General features: G+C 43.2%; 1 protein-coding gene across 1 annotated transcript in view; it reads right to left on the bottom strand.

Moving 5' to 3' along the window:
- SH2D4B (SH2 domain containing 4B) overlaps window positions 1–19,170 on the bottom strand; it is an 83,594-nt gene that overhangs the window by 60,402 nt on the left and 4,022 nt on the right. Inside the window, exon 2 of the mRNA XM_015245543.3 lies at window positions 715–874. Coding sequence (XP_015101029.1) covers window positions 715–874 — 160 coding nt within the window. The remainder of the gene's footprint in view (window positions 1–714; window positions 875–19,170) is intronic.

Raw genomic sequence — 19,170 nt, forward strand, 5'->3', positions numbered from 1 at the left:
TTAATCAATGTATCAAGGTGAGTCTGAAACAGTTCACAAAGCCCCTGTTTCCCACATGCTCACTGTGGTTATCTTAGCTGGTGGGGATTGGGCTGTTCTTTAATTTATTCTTTATAGTTTTCAATGTTGCTTACACATTGTTACAATTTTGCGATGAAAACACTGTCATTAAAAATTGGAAGGAAAATGCTAGAGTCAACTTCATATGGATTTCCAAGTTAGGCAAAGTGTGCTCAAAGTTGTTTATGAAACAAGTCTGACCCCCGGTATCACTAGGGGCTCAACTGTCCGTCTTGTGTCAGAAATGGGGGTAATATGAAGAAGAACAAGCAGGGTTAAAACTGAATTCCAATTGCTCTGCTGTTCTGGGGACAACTCAGTGAGGGAAAAAGCAAAAGGATATCACATGTATTATCTCAATAAATAAATCCAATCTATATCCATATAGAAAGGATGCTGTGATGCCCAAACCGCAGATGTGAAAACTGAGGCCCCAGATAGGCTCTCTACTAATTAGTGGAGCCAAGATTTGAACCCACACGGTCTACCTGATGTAAGACTAATGCTTTGGTCACCTAATCTTAGCAGAATTCCAAACAGCCAGCCAGCTGCCTGATGCCTCCTCCCTCCCACCTGTCACCTATTGTCCTTAATTTGAACCCACCCTAAGCCTCTGTGTTCAGGTCCCACTGCACACCCATGGGCGCCTCTCACCAGAGCTCCTCGGCCTCCCTCTGTGCCTGCAGCCGCGCCCTTTCTGCAATCAGCTCCTCGGAGATCTCTTCATAGGGCTTGTCACCGGGGCCCTCTCCCATGATCCAGACCCAGACCTCTCCATCTGCCCCCAGGAGCCACTGGATGTGCTTGTCACTCGCTGCCTCACAATAGAAGGAGGTAAAAGGAAGAAAATAATAAACAAGTCTGAGTTGTAATTAGCAAAGAATGACCAAGGAGAGCCATGGTGCACAGCCATCACCACTCTACTAAACGTGGTCATCTACACAGAGGGCCCCAGACAGTGACCAAGCGCAGGTCTGTGGCCATCTCTCCCTTCCCCTCCCTCTAGGGAGCAACGCAGCAAAGTCAGCCTGCTGGACACGTGCTCAAGGCTGGAACTGGTGTCCGAAGCCCAGGGACCCGAGATCTTTGGCAGAGAGGACATCTGGTGACAGCACAGCACTCTCTGAAGGAGGACTTGTGTCACTCCCAAGCCAAGGTAGTTAGTTGCCCGTGCATCTGCTCTCTGTCTCTATCTCTCTCCGTCTCTGTCTCTCTCTCTGGCATGCTCTATTCTCTCCTGTCCACTGGCTGGAAACAAGGAATTGGAGACAGTGGTGTTATAAGATGAAGCAGCTAGGCCTCTGAGTCTCCCTGACCCACATCAGCCTGTTAACCTGAACGAGAAATAAACCTGTGTTGTGCTAAATCACTGAGATTTTTCAGTTTGCCTGTTGCAACAGACTCCATTGATAACCATGACTAAAATGGAAGTCTATCCCCAAAGTGAGGTCCTGCAGAAACAGGAATATGAATTATGTGCCACTGCCTTAGCATCTGGGTGGTGAGTGATGTTTAGCAGGCTGGGTGGCTGGAGATCAGTGTTATGCAGGAGCAAAACATTTGGTAAAGTTGTCAAACACTGTAACTTAAAAGGCAGACCTTCGTGCCTTCTGAGCCTATCCCTCTAAGGGAAGAGATTAGAAAAGAGAAAGGTGGTCGTGCCTGCTGGTTGCTAGGCACTGTGCTTGGCACGGTGTTAGGGGAAAGAAATGAGTTCAAGAAGGAATTGAGCACTTTGCAAATAGAAATGAAAGGGAATAGAAATTTGGGAATTTGAAGGATTGGAAAAACCACCTCTTTCTAGGGCCCAAATTGCAAGAGGTGGGATTTGTATTAAAGGTTTTGCATGACAGAGGCCAGTAAAACTTCTCAGGTGAATAAAGTGCCCTAGGGCACAGAGTACTGCGGCTCCTGGACATCCAACGACAGGGAGTGTAGCTGACCGAGCGTGCCAGCTCCGGTGCCCTGGTGTTTGTCCAAGGCCAGGCTTCCAGGGGCAGCTGCCAGCCTCTGACTGAGCATGGGAGGGAGGCTGGTTCCCAGGAGACATGGGACTCCTCTGATGGGCAACCTCCCTGAGGCCCTGACAAACCTTCCTTGGACAGCAGGGTTGCCCAGGACACCTCCACTCAACCTGCCTTCCCCGTCTCCTTCACTCAGGGTCAGACCCGCACCACAGTGTGTCCGCTGTCCCGGCCTCCTCTCTCTCTCTCACAGGCCTTTCCTGAATAAAATTCTTGAGTTTAATACTAACCTCTCTGCTCCCCATGGGAGCCAGGCTACCACAAGAAAGCACCCTAAGAGTGCACTCTCTCACACTTATATCTCAAAGAGCCTAAGGTAGACGACCTTCAGCTGAAAGGTTGAGGCATGGGGGAAAGAGGCAAAGAAAAAGAGTCAATTTGTGAAACATGTCCAGAGAAGAACTTTAGATGCTGTTACTGCACATGGAAGCAAACAGATCAGAAGCCTTCTAAGTTTCTGAGTCAGAACTAATAAAGCCCTTGATTGCTCAAGACTTAGTAACCCTTGGACACCCAACCTCAATGAACAGGAGGCAGGTTTCAAAGGCTACACTGGTCCAAGGAGGGTGCGATCCTCAACACTCACTTGCAATGTGGCCAAGGGGAATCATGAACAAGGAGGCGCCCCCCTGGGCACAGACAGAGTCCATTCAAGGCCATCCCTTCATGGCCAGGGCAGGGGGACCTTGCAGTGCCTGACCTGGAGGACTTCAGGATGCTATAGACAGATACATGCCCCCCCTTTTCCACAGCAGATATGCTGACCCTTCTCCCAAACTGTATATTGTGTCTGAAAGCGGGCAGTGTTAGGATGACAGGTCTTTCTAGCCACATCAGGACTGGAGAGAGACTAATGCAGAACACGTGCGGACTGCAGACTGCGGGCTGGGTGCAGTGACCGGATGAGACTTGACAGCGTCCCCATTAAGGAGGTGGTGAGTGGACTTATGTGCAGAACAAAATGAGTGAGTGACCAGACTGACAATCTGTGACAGTGACACGCTGTGTCCAGCACCCCTGCTCCTCTCCCTGAGCCCACCAGATGACCACTCCTCAGCTTCCCTTCAGTTCCAAGGGGCCATGTGACTGATTTCTAGCCTATGGAATGTCAGGGGAAGTCATTTGTGCCACTTTCAGGCTGAGGCTGTTTGCAGTCGGTGTGCCTTTTCCACATTCCCTCTCTCTCTCTCTCTCTATCTCTCACCCTTCGGAAAATAAGTGACTCCAATATAGTGGAGGAAAAATGCAGCCTGATCCACAAGTCAGTGTTTGAAAGCAAGCCACACGGAGAGCCACCCAGCCCACATCAAACTGTGACGTAACAGGAGACAAACCTTCGTTTATCAATCCACTGAAATGTCAGTGTTTATTGCAGAAGGCAGTATTACAAAGGCATTGCTATTTTTTAGGATGTTAAAAACAATAAGAAATAGAGGAACATAAGTTTAATGATGACTGATAGAGGCAGGGAAGCAATCATTACTAGAAACACAGAACTTCTGAATTAATAGTGGGCCAAAGTAAATGATAAGAGGCTTACCAATCCTGCAAAAATACTTAAAGGGCAAAGAGAAAACATCAAAAAAAAAAAATGTGTAGCTATTATAGCAGACACTGTCAGTTACCTCCTCACCGTCCATTCTGGCCACCTTCCTCCCTTACTAAAAACCCCAATGTGTTTCCGGAGTAACAGACATCCCCCAGTTTCAGGAGAGGCAAGTTTCTACCCCAGCCTCAAAGGACAAATAAAATTGGCCTAAATCCATCATGTAATATTATTCTCATTGGTAAGTAATCAATCCAGGAGGGACCAGACATCCCCATTTCTTACTAGGGAGGTGCAGGCAGAAGTCCCAATGAAAGCCTCACCTTCTCTAAACTAAAGGTAAAGACTTCTGATGACAAACCCCTTTTCCCTCTTTGCTCTTTTACTTCATCTCCTTCTTCCTCCCCAGAGTGAAGAAGTGATGCCAGCAGCTGCTGGATGACTTCTGCAGCCATGCGGATGAAAGCCATGTGCTAAGGATAAGGAAGCATAAAGATGGAGGGAGGTGGGGGTCTCGATGGCCTTGCTGAGCATCTAAATTGCTCTACCCATTGCAGGACTCCTCCAGACTTCTTACCGCTTGAGAAAAATAAGGAACTCCAAGGAATAAAGTTCTGTAGCTACTAAGTGAAATGTGGTAATAGAAATATGAAAGATTTCTTTAATTAGGCAACTATTAATCATGTATTCTGTAACTTAAGGTCAAGCCCATCCCTAACTGGTACAGATAACAAACAAAAAGTAACACAGAAGCCCTAAACCCTAAGTATATTCATTAACACAAAAATCTGAGCAGAATTAATTTCCCTATTAAAAATCTGAGACTGTCAGATGCAAATTTTTTAAAAATCCAATTGTGTATTATTTAAATAAAACACACATGTTAAAAAGAAAAAGGTTCAAAATAAAGACTAGTCAACCAGACCATGCAAAGGCAAGCAAAAAGAAGCAGAGGTGGCAACATCAGACAAGGCAAATTCAAGGACAAATGTGTTAAAGACAAAGAATATTATGTGATAATAAAAGATGCAACCCACAAAGAAGATATAACAGTCATAAAACGTTACACAACATACAGCATGGCAGACAGCTGCACAAAACAGAAGCTCCTAACAATGCAAGGAGAATTTGAAAATATATATATACTCATGGTGAAGAGTTTTACTGTATTTATTTCAGAAGTCAGTAGGCCAGGGGGAGGGTATAGCTCAGTGGTAGAGCATCTGCTTAGCATGCAAGAGGTCCTGGGTTCAATCCTCAGGACCTCCATCAAAAAATAATAATAAAATAAAATAATAAATAAATTAACTTAGCTACCTCTCCTCCCCTCCCAAAAAAAACAATAACAATAACAAAAAAAACTAAAGATTAAAAAAAAAGTTGGTAAGCCAAACAGATCTTAAAAATTAATATAGAAGGCTTGAATAATATAGTCAACAAATCTTATTTAATACCTACAGAACTTTACTTCTTAAACACTGAGAATACACTTTTCTTCTTCTGATCTTGCAGTTGTGAGAAAAATTTTCTAGGCTACATTTTATAATAATAATATAAAAATAAGAAATCAGTGGAGGAAAATAGCCATCAAGAAAATATCTCCTAGATAACCTATGGATCTTAAAGGAAATCACAATTGAAATTACACGTTATCTCGGGGGAAAAATTGTAGCAGAAAAAATATGGGCACGGGGAACAGTGAGCTCAAAACAAAAATTATAGGCTTAAAGGCTTTTCTTTTTGATGTCCCAGTAAACATATAGCTCTCTTCTCCAAACACATAACAATAATACAAAACAACAAGAAAAAAATTGCCTCCATGGAATCTATACCAAACACAAGTGTGAAATGGTGAGCAGGGCAGAAGCCTCAGGCTCCCATGTGGGTCCTGAAGCAAATGGAGGTCACCAAGAATATGACTCCTACAAGGTAAAGAGGGGTAAAAGTTCTCCGGGGACCTGAGCAGGATCACTGTTGAAGCCAGGTGTTCGTAATTCTGCGGAAACTTCAAGAAACAGCAAGGAGGCCACTGTGGCTGCGGTGGATGAGCAAGAAGGGAAACAGGACATGCAGTCAGAGAAGCAGCAGTTCAGTTCATCCAATGCCCCACCACGCTGGTCACTGTCAATCCTGGTAAGGGCTTTGGACTTGACTCTGAGGGAGATGGGAAGCCAGCAGAAGTGGAGACTGGGGAAACTGACATGATCTCATTCACATTTCAAAATGCTCTCTCTCCCTGTTGTGTAGAAAACAGATGGGGGACAAGAAAACCTGTAGGCCAGTAAGCATGTGTAAAAGTCCAGGACAAAGATAATCATTTCTTGAACTAAGGTGGTCCTGGTGGAGGCAGTATAAAGGGGTTAGGATATAGGATATATTCTGAAGGAAAAAGCAATATTTGCTTAAATTTTGGATAGGAATTGTGAACAAATGAGAGCAAGAAATCTCCAGTGTTTTAGCTTATGCAATGGAATAAGCAGTTGTGTTACTGAAAATAGTTAACATGAAAGAATCAGCCTGGAGAAATCAATGTTTCTGTTTGGGCCAAGTTAAGTTTGAGGTGCTTATTAGAGCTCCAATAGGCAGCTGAATAAAAGAGAGTTCAGAGGAGAGGCTGGAACTAAGGTAATTTTTTGGAGGCATCATTGTACAGATATTTAAAGCCACAAAACTGGAAGAGAGCAGGTAGAGAGTGAGCACAGAGAGAAAACAGAAGAGGTCAAAGGATGGAAGCCCAGCACACTCCAACACTTAGACGAGAGGAGCCCCTCAAACAGACAAGGACTAAGAAGCCTGTGAAGCAGGAGAATAACCAAAAGAGAACAGTCTTCCACAGGCCAAAGGGGGAAAAATTTCAGGAATTAAAGGGAAGTCAGCTGTGTCAAAGGCTACTGATGGTCAATGGGATGAAGATGGAGAATTGACCACTGGATTCAACAACATGGAAGTCACCAATGACCTTGACAAAGGTGGTTTCATCAGTTTGTGAAAAAGAACACCTGGAAACTTTTAGAGGAAAATAACAAAAGCATCATTGTAACTTCGCAGAAGGGAAGAATTTCTTCTATAAGGCATAAGAAAGAATAAACTGTTGAGACAAAATTTGAATACAGATTAAGGTTTAAAATTTCTACACATAAAAAATACCATAAAAACAATTAAAAATCAATCCCCCAAAGGAGAGAAGATACTTGAATACACACAGCTGTCAAATGATTGCAGCAATTAATAAAAGCAGTAGTAACATCTGACATCTACAGACGGCTTATCTGCTGATCATGGTTCAACAAATTTTACACGCATTGACTTATTAATGTCTAGAACAACCTTCCCCTATTGGGGTTCTGTGAGGAAATAAGCCCTACAAAACGTAATTTGAATGATTTTTTTCTCAGTTCCCCCAAAGATTACGGTATATGGACAGTACAGGTCTAGATGCACGTTAGAAACGTTAACTCATTACATACAACGTATCATTTAGGGCAGCCATTATCAAATAATTTGCTCTCAGGATCCCTTTACATTCTTTAAAAATACTGAGCATCTTGAAGAGTTTTCATTTATGTGGGTTACATCTATCAATATTTATCGTATTTGACATTAAAACTGAGAAATTGTAAATATTTATGTATTTAAAATAATGGCAAAGCCACTACATAATAACATATATAACATTTTGATGAAAATTAGCTATATATACTAAAACAAAAATACTTAATTGGGAGAGTGGCCGTGTTTTCCATTTTTGCAAATCTATTTAATTTCCATCTTCATAGGAGGCTGCTGGATTTTCATATGTTTCTGCATTCACTCTGTTGCAATATGTAATTTTAGTTGAAGTAAATGAAAAAAAAGTGACTTCACACAGGTATATAATTGGGAAAAAGAAGAAAAGAGAAAAATTCATGGTTTTTCAGATATTTATTGATAATCTTCTTTGATACCACACCAAAACTGATGTGGTATTTTCCTATATGTTAGTTATGACGAAGAACATGAAACTATATCAATGAATTTATTGTATTTTGTTATATTAAAATTCACTAGTCTTGTTAATATCGTAGTTTTGATCAATGTATCATGATGACATAAGATGTTACCATTAGGGGAAGCTGGGTGAAGGGTGTGTGGAAATACTTTGAACAACTCTGCAACTCTTCTCTAAGTCTAAAGTTACTTCAAAATAAAAGGCTTAAAAAATTTTTAAAGCAAAATAGATAAAAACCCATTGGCTTATTTTGCACTTTAAATGAATCTTTTACTCATGCATGATTTTGCACCATTATTCATTGGTCCTCTGGAAAATATTGGTTCATTGAGTAAAGGAGATTTTCCAAATGTGGACCCATTTTATTTTACAGTATCAGAAAATCATATCATAGTTAATATCACTATGAATCTCAGAGAAAAACCTTAATGTACTGGGAATCTAATAAGCTCATTATGGCTGATACAAGTTTTCCAAAAATTCTAATTTCTGCTTGAAAGCTAGAACTTTTTCATCGGCATAAATTCTGTCAGTTGTTTCCTGAAGTGACAGATACACTTTGTTCATTTTCAGATACCCAAGTCTGAAAAAAGACACTGTCTGTCAGTCTTCTTTCAAGTAAAAATGGTACTCCACAAATAAAGAGGCTAGTTCAGCATATAACTTAAAACATCACAGTGCTTTTCCGCAAGACACTCATCATACTTCAACACGCAGCAGCAATGCTTTATGCATCCTTCCTTTTTGTCATATAAAAATGAATAATTTTACTGTGAGTAAATTCATGTGTGTGTGATGATGAAAAAATACAATGACTACTTCTGCTAAGATACCCGCAGATTTACCTACCCTTGATTTTGCATCATGAGTACAAGTGTAAACATGGTGAAGTGGACAAATAACATTTTATTCTTGACTCTGTCAACATAGAAAATCTCAAACCGCCAAGAATTCATGGACCAGTCTTTGAGAATCACTGTTAGGACATCAGAGCTCAAGTTTCACACAGAATTCTGATTGGAAAAAAAATTTATCTAGAATATACAATGAATCCTTATAAGTCAGTAAGAAAATGATGAACAACCCTACAGGAAAAGAGGGCAACAGATATTGTCTCAAATGTTATTAGTTACCTACAGGTTATCCCTCCACCCTCCTTCCACTGCTTCCTCGCTTTTAGTACTATGAGTATCATCAAAACAGCAATATGCTTATTTAAAACTCTCATTTTCAAAGATACATGCACCCCAATGTTCATATCAGCACTATTTACAATAGCCAAGACCTGGAAGGAAACGCAATGTCCGTCAACAGATGAACAGATAAAGAGGATGTGATATATATATATATATACACACACACACACACACACACACACACACAAATGGAATACCACTCAGCCATAAAAAAGAATGAAGTAGTACCATTTACAGCAACATGGATGGACCTGAAGAGCATCATATTAAGTGAAGTAAGTAAGAGAAAAACAATTACCATATGACTCACTTATATGAGGAATCTAAAATATGGTACAAATGAACTTATTTACAAAACAGAAATAGACTCACAGACGTAGAAAACAAACTTATGGTTACCAAAGGGGAAAGAGGGAGTGAGATAAACTAGGAATTTGGGATTAACAGAAACACACCACTATGTACAAAATAGATAAGCAAGGACCTACTGTATAACACAGGGAACTATATTCAATATCTTGTAATAACCAATAAATGAAAAGATTCTGAAAAAGAATATATATATTAAGCCATACATATAATTCAGTTTTATATATATATATATGCATATAAAATTGATTCACTTTTCTGTATACCTGAAGCATTGTAAATCAACTATACTTCGATTAAAAAATTAAAATAATACTCTCATTTTTCTCAGTCTCTCTTTCAGGTAAGAGTGGCCATGAGACAAATTTCTAGCATTAAGTGTAAGTAGAAGGTTGTAAGAGAGCTGCGAGAAATGTTTTGCTGTCCTGATACAGACACCACCCTGTCTTTCTCCGCCCTGCTCTTCCTGACCGGGGCACAGACGTGTTACTGAGAAACACAGGAACCACCTGAAGACCCAGAGTATGAAGCCACCATCTGAAGATCACAGAAAAGCCAGAGACGTTAGTGATACCACAGAGCCACTTACCCAGCTCAGGACTGCCTCCTTCTAGATTTTTTTGTCAGATGGGAGGAAAAAAACCTACTTATGGAAGCCCCTGGTGATTGGATTTTTTTTATTGCTTGCAGCTTAACACATTCCTGTGAGATTATTGATTTGAACAAACATTTCACAGTAGAGAAAACACAGTGAACTAACATCTTGACGACACTTAACTTCATCACTAATTAGAGACTCGCATATGAAAATAAGAATAAACTATCATTTCACTCCTACAAGATCGGAAAGAATTTCTTAAAAGCCTGATGAAAAAGTCTGATTGTTGGATAGGATATAGAGCAATGATAATTCTTACAAATTGCTGATTGGAGAAGGTAGTGACATAACCACTTTGAAGGTATTTGGCAATATTTAGTAAAATTGAATATGCTATATGTTATTACCAAGGAATAGCATTTCCAGGGACCTAACGTGCAGAATCTCTTGCACAAGTGCCCAGAGAAACCTGAAGAAGATGGTTCAGGGAAACACTGTCCAAAATGTTAAAAATTGGAAATAACACAAATGCCCAATGAAGGAAAACAGATCAATATATTATGGTATGTTTTTATAGTGCAGTACTCTATAGCAAGAAAAAATAAATAGGTTTAAACAACACAAACATACCTCCTCTAAAAATGAAGAACCAAAAAATTAAATTCAGATTACATATAGTATAATGTCATTCATGTAGTGATTAACCAACATATTGCTTATAAAATATATATATTAAAGTATGGAAAAGATATAAGCATGATACATGTTGGACTTCTAATAGGGTTACATATAGGGAAAGAGATGGGGAGTGAAATTTTAGAAAGGCATTAAAGTGGGTCTCAAGTGTATACGAAGAATTTAAATAAAAACAGAGAAGGCACTGATGTTAATTAACACTTAATAAAGACAGTATGGGTCCATGAGTACTTATTTATTATCTTCTATTTTGCCTATGTGTTTAAATATTTTATAATGAGAAATGTTAAAAGCTTTATTTTTAAACAGATATGACATGAATAAGCTAACTTTTCAATCTAAGACATTAAAAAAGAACAACAGAAAGAAAGTAGGAGAAACAAATTAATGAAAGAAAAAGCTAATATTAGTGAAGTGCTGAGCATATACATTATAAATATAACCATTTGTTCTTTGAAAAATGTAATAAAATAAACCACCCCGCATGCTTATATTAAGTTAAAACATATATATACGTAAGTTATATATGTTATATATATATGCCATACATACGTTTATATATATGTAATATGTGTGTGTGTATATATATATATATATATATATATATAAACATACATATGGCATTAGGAATAAGAAAGACAATTTAAAACAAGAAGTGATTGAAACAGAATATTATTGTTAACAAATTTGGAAATACAGATACAGATATAGGCATAAATCTTCATGACCTTAAATTAGACAACAGCTTCTCAGAAATGACACCAAAAGCACAAACAACAAAAGAAAACAAATACAATTTGGACTTCATCAAAATTTGAAATGTAAAACCTTTATGTTTCAAAGGATAAAGAAAGTAAAAGGGCAACCCAAAGACTCTGAGTAAATATTTACAGATAATACATTCGACAAAGAACTTGTGCCTAGAGTATATAAAAACTCTTACAACTCAATAATAAAAAGATAAGTCAGTCAAAAAAGGGGCAAAGTATCTAAATAGACATTTCTCCAAAGAAGATATTCAGATGGCCAATAAGCACAAGAAAAGATGCTCAACATTTTTACTCATCAAGGAAATGCAAATCAAAACCATAATGACATAACACTTCACACCTCCCAGGATGGATTTAACCAAAAACACAGGCAGGAACATGTATCGACGAGGATGCGGAGAAACTGGAACTCTCATATACTGCCGGTGGGAAGGTAAAAATCGTGCAACTGTTTTAGAAAACGTTCAGCCAATTTCTCAAGTTACTAAACATAAAGTTATCAAATGACCCAGCAATTCCACTCCTAGGTACACACTCAAGAGAAATGGAAACATCTGTCCACACCAAAACTCGTACATGGATGTTTATAGAAGCATTATACATAATAGCCAAAAGTGGGAATAACCCAAATGTCCATTAAAAGATGAATGGATAAACAAAATGTGATACATCCATAAAATGGCATATTATTCAGTCATAAAAAAGAATGGCATACTGATACATGCTACAGTGTGGATGGACCTGGAAAACATCATGCTAAATGCAAGCAGCCAGTCACAAAAGTCTACATGTTATTCCATTCATATGAAAGTCCAGATTAGGGAAATGCACAGAGACATAAAGTAGATTAGTGGTTGCTAGAGGCTGGGGCAGGGAGAGAAGGGTCTGGGAGGTAATAAAGTGTATGGGTTTTCTTGATGTGATGAAAATATTCTAAAATTGACTGTGGTGATGGTGGCACGTACATATGAATACACTGAAAAGCGTTTAGTTGTACACTTTAAATGGGGGGCTTGTACGGTACATAAATTAGATCTCAATAAAGCTGTTTTTGGCAGCAACAATAACAAACAAAAACTCTCGTGATAATTTATAGGGTAAGTAGGAAGAATATCCGTTAGGGTATAGAGGTCTAACTTATCAGCCAACTTAGCCTAACTGACATTTATAAAACACTCCACCATACAGCAGAATATTTTGTTTTCAAGTGCACACAGAACATTCACCAACATAGATCATATTCTCAGCCATTAAAAAAAAAACTCAACAAATTTTAAACATTTGAAATCATTTATGGTATGTGTTGAGAACCCAACGGTGGTCGTCAGATAAGGAGCACGTCAGTGAGAAGACAGGATAAGGATAAATGCTCCCCGAGGCCCAAAGTCATGTCATTTTGAAAGGACACGGGGAAAACAGGTGTGGAAATGAGCCCCGATTATTTAAATCCCAAAGTCAAATGCAAAATTTGGTTCCCAATGGGAGAATCCTAGGAAGCTCTGCTAATTCTTATGTGAGAAAAACCTGGAAAGCAGTAATGCTAGCCCCTGGGAGAGATAACAGAGAGGCAGGCAGCCGCCTGCAACCTGCTACTTCTGCCCAGCTCCCTGGAGTGGAGCTGAGACCTGGGTCCGGTTACAGGGAGTCGGGAGATAACCAGCTGGTGGCCTTTCTCAGAAGCTGCCCCTGCTGACCTCCAGGCAGACAGGGAAGGAGGGAGGTGGCAGGCATGGTCACCCCTGAAGCAAGGGAAGAAAATTACACTTGGGCAGCTAGCCCACCATCCCCCAGCTGGGACCCTGCAACAGGCAGGAGAGGTGCTTCCTTCCATCCAGAGCTGAGCAAAACCCGGTCTGTTCAAATAGCCCATGCGCTTTTGGCAGCATCTGGGAGAAAGTGAGGGGTAAGGAGAACTGGCCTTTATCGACCCCATCCCTGTGGGTTCAAGCTCTCTGGGAACCTGCAGAAACTCTGTCCCTCTTTAAATGTCCCTCCTTGGCTGTGTAGGTGACAATCTCCTTCCCTGAATGCTCATCATTATTACTAACAAACCTCTTTAACTTTTCCTAGTATTATTGTTTTAATGTGCAATGATGTGCTTTACTAGTGAGGTTGAACTCCTTTCCTCATGGTCTTTGTGATTCGAAATTTTACTCCTGTGAATGGCTTCTCTATATTTTGCCCCCATTTTTCTACTGTTGGTCTTTTGCTAATGGATTTAGGGAGCTTTTTTATGTTCTCTGGATACGAGTCCTCTGCCCTTTACGTACGTTGCAAATATTGTACTCTCCCTTATCTCCTGTTTTGTTCTTTTTTAAACTCTGGTAGCTTTTAACAAGATTTTAAAAATCTAGTCATATTTATCTTTCTTGTCCTTTTTATTTTCTAGTTGTGTCTTCTTTTAAGGACGACTTCACTCTCCCCAGTATTCTCTCATATTTTCTTTTTATATCATTTCTCTAATTTTGTTTTGTTTTGGCTTTTTCTGCGTTGGTCTTTAATCACCTGGAATCTGTCCTTTGACCCTGGGAGCAGCTGTGAGGACAGGGAAGTGGCGCTCCCGCAGGCCTGGACCAGGATTCTAACTCCGCCTCAACTCAAAATGAGATAATAACCTGTTTCATTACTTTGAAGACATGCATTTTAACAATTCTCAAATCAAGATGTGTCTTACACACAATGGTGTATCATGGTTTAATTTACAGCTTTCTAAGTAGTAGCTTAAAACGGCGTGTCTTTCAAGCTATGGCATCTTAGATATCATGCAACACAAAGGACCCAACCCCAGGTCCCTAAGCGGGTGAGATAAACAGGCACTTTGTAAAGAGCCCCGGACAGGCCAGACGCAGAGGCGGCAAGGCGCTCCATCTGGGTGAGTTCACCTTCATTCTAAAGAATGCAGCTGCTCTGGGACCTCATTCTTCCTACGGCCCTGACCCTTCCTCCTTAGCTTCCAGAACCTGAGCCTCCTAGAGAGGGAACCCCTCCCGGCTCCCCCTTACCAAAAGCCTCCAGCCAGACGAGGCCATGCCTTCAGTTCTCTCCTTCCAGATACAGGCTGATCTCTCTCCACAGCCCAGAAAACTGCACCCTCACCCCTGGGGACACCCATGCCTGCTGAGCACCAGGAGCCATCATGATGGGTTCCCCCGTGTTCTCTCACAATGGCTTCTGCCTGGCTCCTCCCTCTGCCCGCCCGGCGAGTCTGGGGCTTTGCAGCTTCTGCAAGGCTGGCACTGGAGATGGGGAGCCGCGGGCACTGGCGGAGCTGCTTCAGTCAGAACCCCAGCACTGGGCATGGGGAAGGCAGAGAGGAAAGGGGAGTGAGGGGTGAGCTACAGAGGCCCCCAGCCTGGGCTGCCTCTGGAACTTTGCCCAGTGGCTCCTTCAGCCTCACAGCCACCCAGAAACCCCAACCCTCATCACAGAAGACGGAAGTGAGCTGCAGGGAAACCGGGAGACATCATCCCTCAGCGATGCTGAGACTGGACCACTGAGAAGCCCAGTCACCAGCACTGCTGCCCCACCTTTCTGTCTGCCATGTGGAGGCAAACCGGGCTGAGGAGGCAGAAAGTGGCGCCCCACCAAGGTCAAGTCCACACACCTGGGCCGAGCATCAATGCCATGGAAGACCCACGTGGGGTCTCACAGTCCAGGCGAGTGGAGTGGTCTGGCCCCTGGCCCCTCTCTCCATGCCCTAAGCCACCTGTGGAATGCAAACCATTCATACACACAGCTCTCAGAGATTCCTAGGGGCTTTTTGCCCAGGTGGGGGTCCCACGCCCAGCTGCACAGTCATGACTAGGGTGGTCCCAGGCTATACCCTGTGCCTCCAACTGTCAGCAGATCACAGCAATTCCCCAAAGACAAGTCCTCCCACCCACATTAATGACCATCTTTGCTTCACCCATAGGAAGCTTATCAGCATCGCAACTACCAAGGATCGCCTTTTACAGGAGTTTCCTCCAATGTATTCTAAGACGCAAAACCACACAAGGGGTAATGACTTGACAGACTCAGGAAAGTCCCGCACCCACTTCATCCCTGAGACTCCAAAAAACTGAGGTTGGAGAGGCAGTGATGGAGCCGGTCCTATAGCCGGGGTTTCATGGTGGAGCACACAGGAAGAGGCTGCACCAGTTCCAAGGGCACCTGCCATCAGAGGCAGACGTGTGGGGAGAGGGGTGAGGAAAGGAAGGAGGTGAACAGGACTTGGCTCTCAGGTGCCCCGCATGGTGGCAGGAGCTTTGCCACCTGCTGAAGCTTTTTGAACCCTCCCAACCACTGTTACTCCCACTGCACAGGTGATGTTCCAAGGTCACTCCAGTGGAACCAAGATGACAATCCAGGGGACCTGATTCCATTCCACCATGCTAGAGGCATGCTGAAAATAGCAAACACAACCAAAGGGTCTGTAACACTGTCATTTCCCACCCTGGAGCCCCTCAGGAAATGAGCTAGTGGAACATCACTTCGGGTGTGGGAGTCTGGAAGACGGGGCAGGATCTGGAGAGCTGCAGGGCTCAGGTGGGCGCTAGGCCACGTCTCTGGGGTCAGGTGGACAGCCCCGTATCATCAGATACACTACTTCTCATGACGTTCTTCTTGCCTAATGTCAGGGCTCCGGCTGGGAAGCTTGCCGCACCCACCCCCACTGCTCATCTGCTGCCTTCACTGGTCCCTCAGACCCACACTCGGCCCCAGTTTACCAACTACCTTGGCACAGGGGACTCTTTACCTCTTGTCTGCCCTGAACAGGACTCTGGACACCCTCCTCCACCGCCAAACACCTTTTTTTCTCTCCTTATTACATATATTCCCTGAAAAAGTTCAACCATTCTCCCTCCCCACAGAATTAGTCTTTGAATATTTGCTGTGGACTGGAAACATTTTCTTAATAAAAGGAATGAGGTAGTACTGGTGGATAATCCAACACTGCGTGAAACCAGGGGGAGATTCTGTCAGTGGCCTCCCCCACCCTCCCCCTGGTGGCACTGTCCTAGAAGCACTGTTCCCAGTGCCCAGGAAAGGGACCATGAGCAATAGCCCCAAAGAGCTACACCCAGAAATCCAGGCCATCCATGCCTCTGATTCCCCCAGCGTTCCACACAGTCATAGCCCCCAGGACGATCCAAGTGGATCCATCGGAAACCTGTTGGAACTCACAGAAAAATTCAAAACGGGAGTTGAAGAAAATCAGCATGCCCAGATCAGTGGTGTCCCACCACACTGCGACAGCAAGAACAGGGCTGGGGCAGGAGACAGCTTCAAACATGGATTTCCCTTGATGTTTAATGACGCCCGTGTGACATGCAGAGAACCCTAACAGCGAGGGGTGTGCTGCTGGGTTGGCCAAATCGCTTGCACAAGGGGGCAAAGGGGGAATAAAATATTTATCACTTCCCCTCAGAGGGAAAAAGGTGAGGAGCAAGGAGTACCGAGTGGAGATCGTGTCCAAGTAACTACTGTTACCATGATTTGATTATGAGACTACTATCAGCATAAGAAAAAAAGGTCTTGAAAGATAAATAAGTAAAGAAAATCAGTCCAAAATTCTTGATTATACCAACAAAATCATGGAGAGGGCTATTAAAATATCCTTAAGTTTCTCACCTTCCGTAGACAATGTTTCACTCTTGATAAAGAAAATGAGCTCGAGAATATTTTTTAAATCAGTTTTTAAATGACATATGCTATTTAATATACATTTTTCAACAGACTTCCTTAAAACAAAATGGCATCAGTGGGTGGTGGGTATAGGTCAGTGGTACAGTGTGTGCTTGGCGTGCCCGAGGTCGTGGGTTCAATCCTCAGTGCCTCCGTTAATGGGGAAAATTTTTTTAATTTAATTAAATTTAAAAAATTTTTTAATTTAGAAAAAAAGGGTAACAAAAGGTAGGGGGAAGAAAAGATCCAGGCAAAGCACACTGAGCAGATGCAAAGGAAAAAAAAGAGCTTTGGTCAAACTAAAATCTAAGTCAAAATCCTAAAACAAGAAATGAAAAGGAAATGAATAGTAAGTATGCAGCAAAAAAGTGACAGAATTATCGTTACTTAGATATTATAGCTTGTATCTCAGCTTCCACAGCGTCTTCCAGAACACAAGTATATGGGATTTTTATACCTTTACTGAAGATTTCCAAGGTCTAGGGGAGGGGTCATTCTGCACAGCTCACAGCCTTTGACTCAAGAAAGAAATCCTTTAACACCTGCCTCTTCCATCACGGCCCTCTAGCACAGCTCGCATGCAAGGGTCTTAGCAGTTACTCACCCGCAGCCGCTGCCAACCTTATCCATAAGCTTTGTTCCAGATGCTGGGATGGGAAAATGCAGAAACATCCACCATCTCATGGCACTTTCAGGCTAATGGAGGAGACGGACCATAAACAAGCAAACAGATACATTTGAAAAAGAAGGAGGAGGAGGAGGAGGCAAATCCATAGAGACAGGAAGCAGATGAGTGGTTGCTGGGGGCCGCAGGGACGAGGGGGTGGGGAGCGACTACCTAATGGGTATGCGGTTTCCTTTGGGGTGATGACAGTGATAGAGATTGGGGCTGCACAGCATTTGAACGGACTAAATGACACTGATTTTTCTGCACACCTTAAAACAGTTAAAATGGTCAATTTTATGTTGTGTGTATTCTACCACAAGAAAAGAAAAAAAGATATTTCCAGATGTGGTAAGTGCAATGAAGAAAATCAGGCGGGGTGTCGTAAGAGAGAGGCTGGGGTGGGGTCCTTGAGAGCGGTGCTCAGTGGAGAGCTCAACACTGAACTGAGAGATGAAGGCGGGCAGGGACCAGACTCACAGGGACTTGGGAAAAGAACATTCCACACAGAGGGACACGAATGAGTGGAAATTAGGACAGAGAGTGGGCAGAGGCCCGTGACAAGCATTTGTGTTTCTTTGCGTGCAGTGGAAGCCACTGAGGCAGGGAGATGCATGAGCTAATTACTGTGTTAAAAGGGCACTTTGGCTGCTCTGTGGAGAAACGTTGTAGGGCGTGAGGCAGGGGAACCACTGAGAACACGGGAGCATTGGGAATGTGGGCAGGAAGTACAGGTTCCCATGACACACCGAGGCCAGGAGGGCCCAGGTCCAGCAGGTGAGGTTGCCACGGTTACTGGACAGCTCCCAGGAAACAGAGAGAAGGCAGATGCCCAGTGAGAAGGACTGAGTCACACAGCTTTCACGAGAGCGTGGGCCAGGCCCATCTGGGCACCGAGTCCAGGGCAGACGTGCAGCGGCCGTGGCTGAAAGCTGAGGGACAGGATGCTAGGGAGGGCGTCTCCAGCCCCAGGTCAGGGCTGCTTGTGGGAGCGGCACAGGCTGGGCGGGCAGAGAGAGGTGGGCCCAGCACGTGGGAGCAGCCTCTTGACCCCAGCTGTGGGGAACGGGAGCAGAGGGGGCTGGACAGCTGGACTCAGAGCCCTCCAGAGGCTGGACTGGGGTGGCCAGCGGGCCAGCGCAGGCGGGATGCAGGGATTTCAGCGGAGAGCTGGCTGTGCAGGTAACAATAAGGCACCTCCGTGAGGCTACAAGTTTGGTTTGCAGCGTGGCGGGTGTCAGCCATGGTAAAGGAGAAAGCAGGAAGGAGGGTGGGGAGAGAGGTCTGGTTCCCAAGCAAAGGATGTCTAGATGGATAGGAGATGGTCACAGAGGAATCGGTTTAACCCTGACAGAAACTGCCAATCATGGCAGAACTGACAAGACCATGTGGGGAAGCTTCCTGGGTCGCAGCAGCAGTGTGAACACGTGTCCTGTGTCCCAGGTGACACCCAGCTCCAGCTCCAAGACACTGGGATGACCGGGCAAGCAGAGACGGGGCCGGGAGGTTGTGAAGGCTGCAGCTCCTTACACGGGGTGCGGGTTCCCGTGGTGACAAAGGGCACTAAGACGGGAAGGGACTGAAAACGGCAC

The sequence above is a fragment of the Vicugna pacos genome, chromosome 11, assembly GCF_048564905.1.
Source record: "Vicugna pacos chromosome 11, VicPac4, whole genome shotgun sequence".
NCBI classification, from domain to species: Eukaryota; Metazoa; Chordata; class Mammalia; order Artiodactyla; family Camelidae; genus Vicugna; species Vicugna pacos.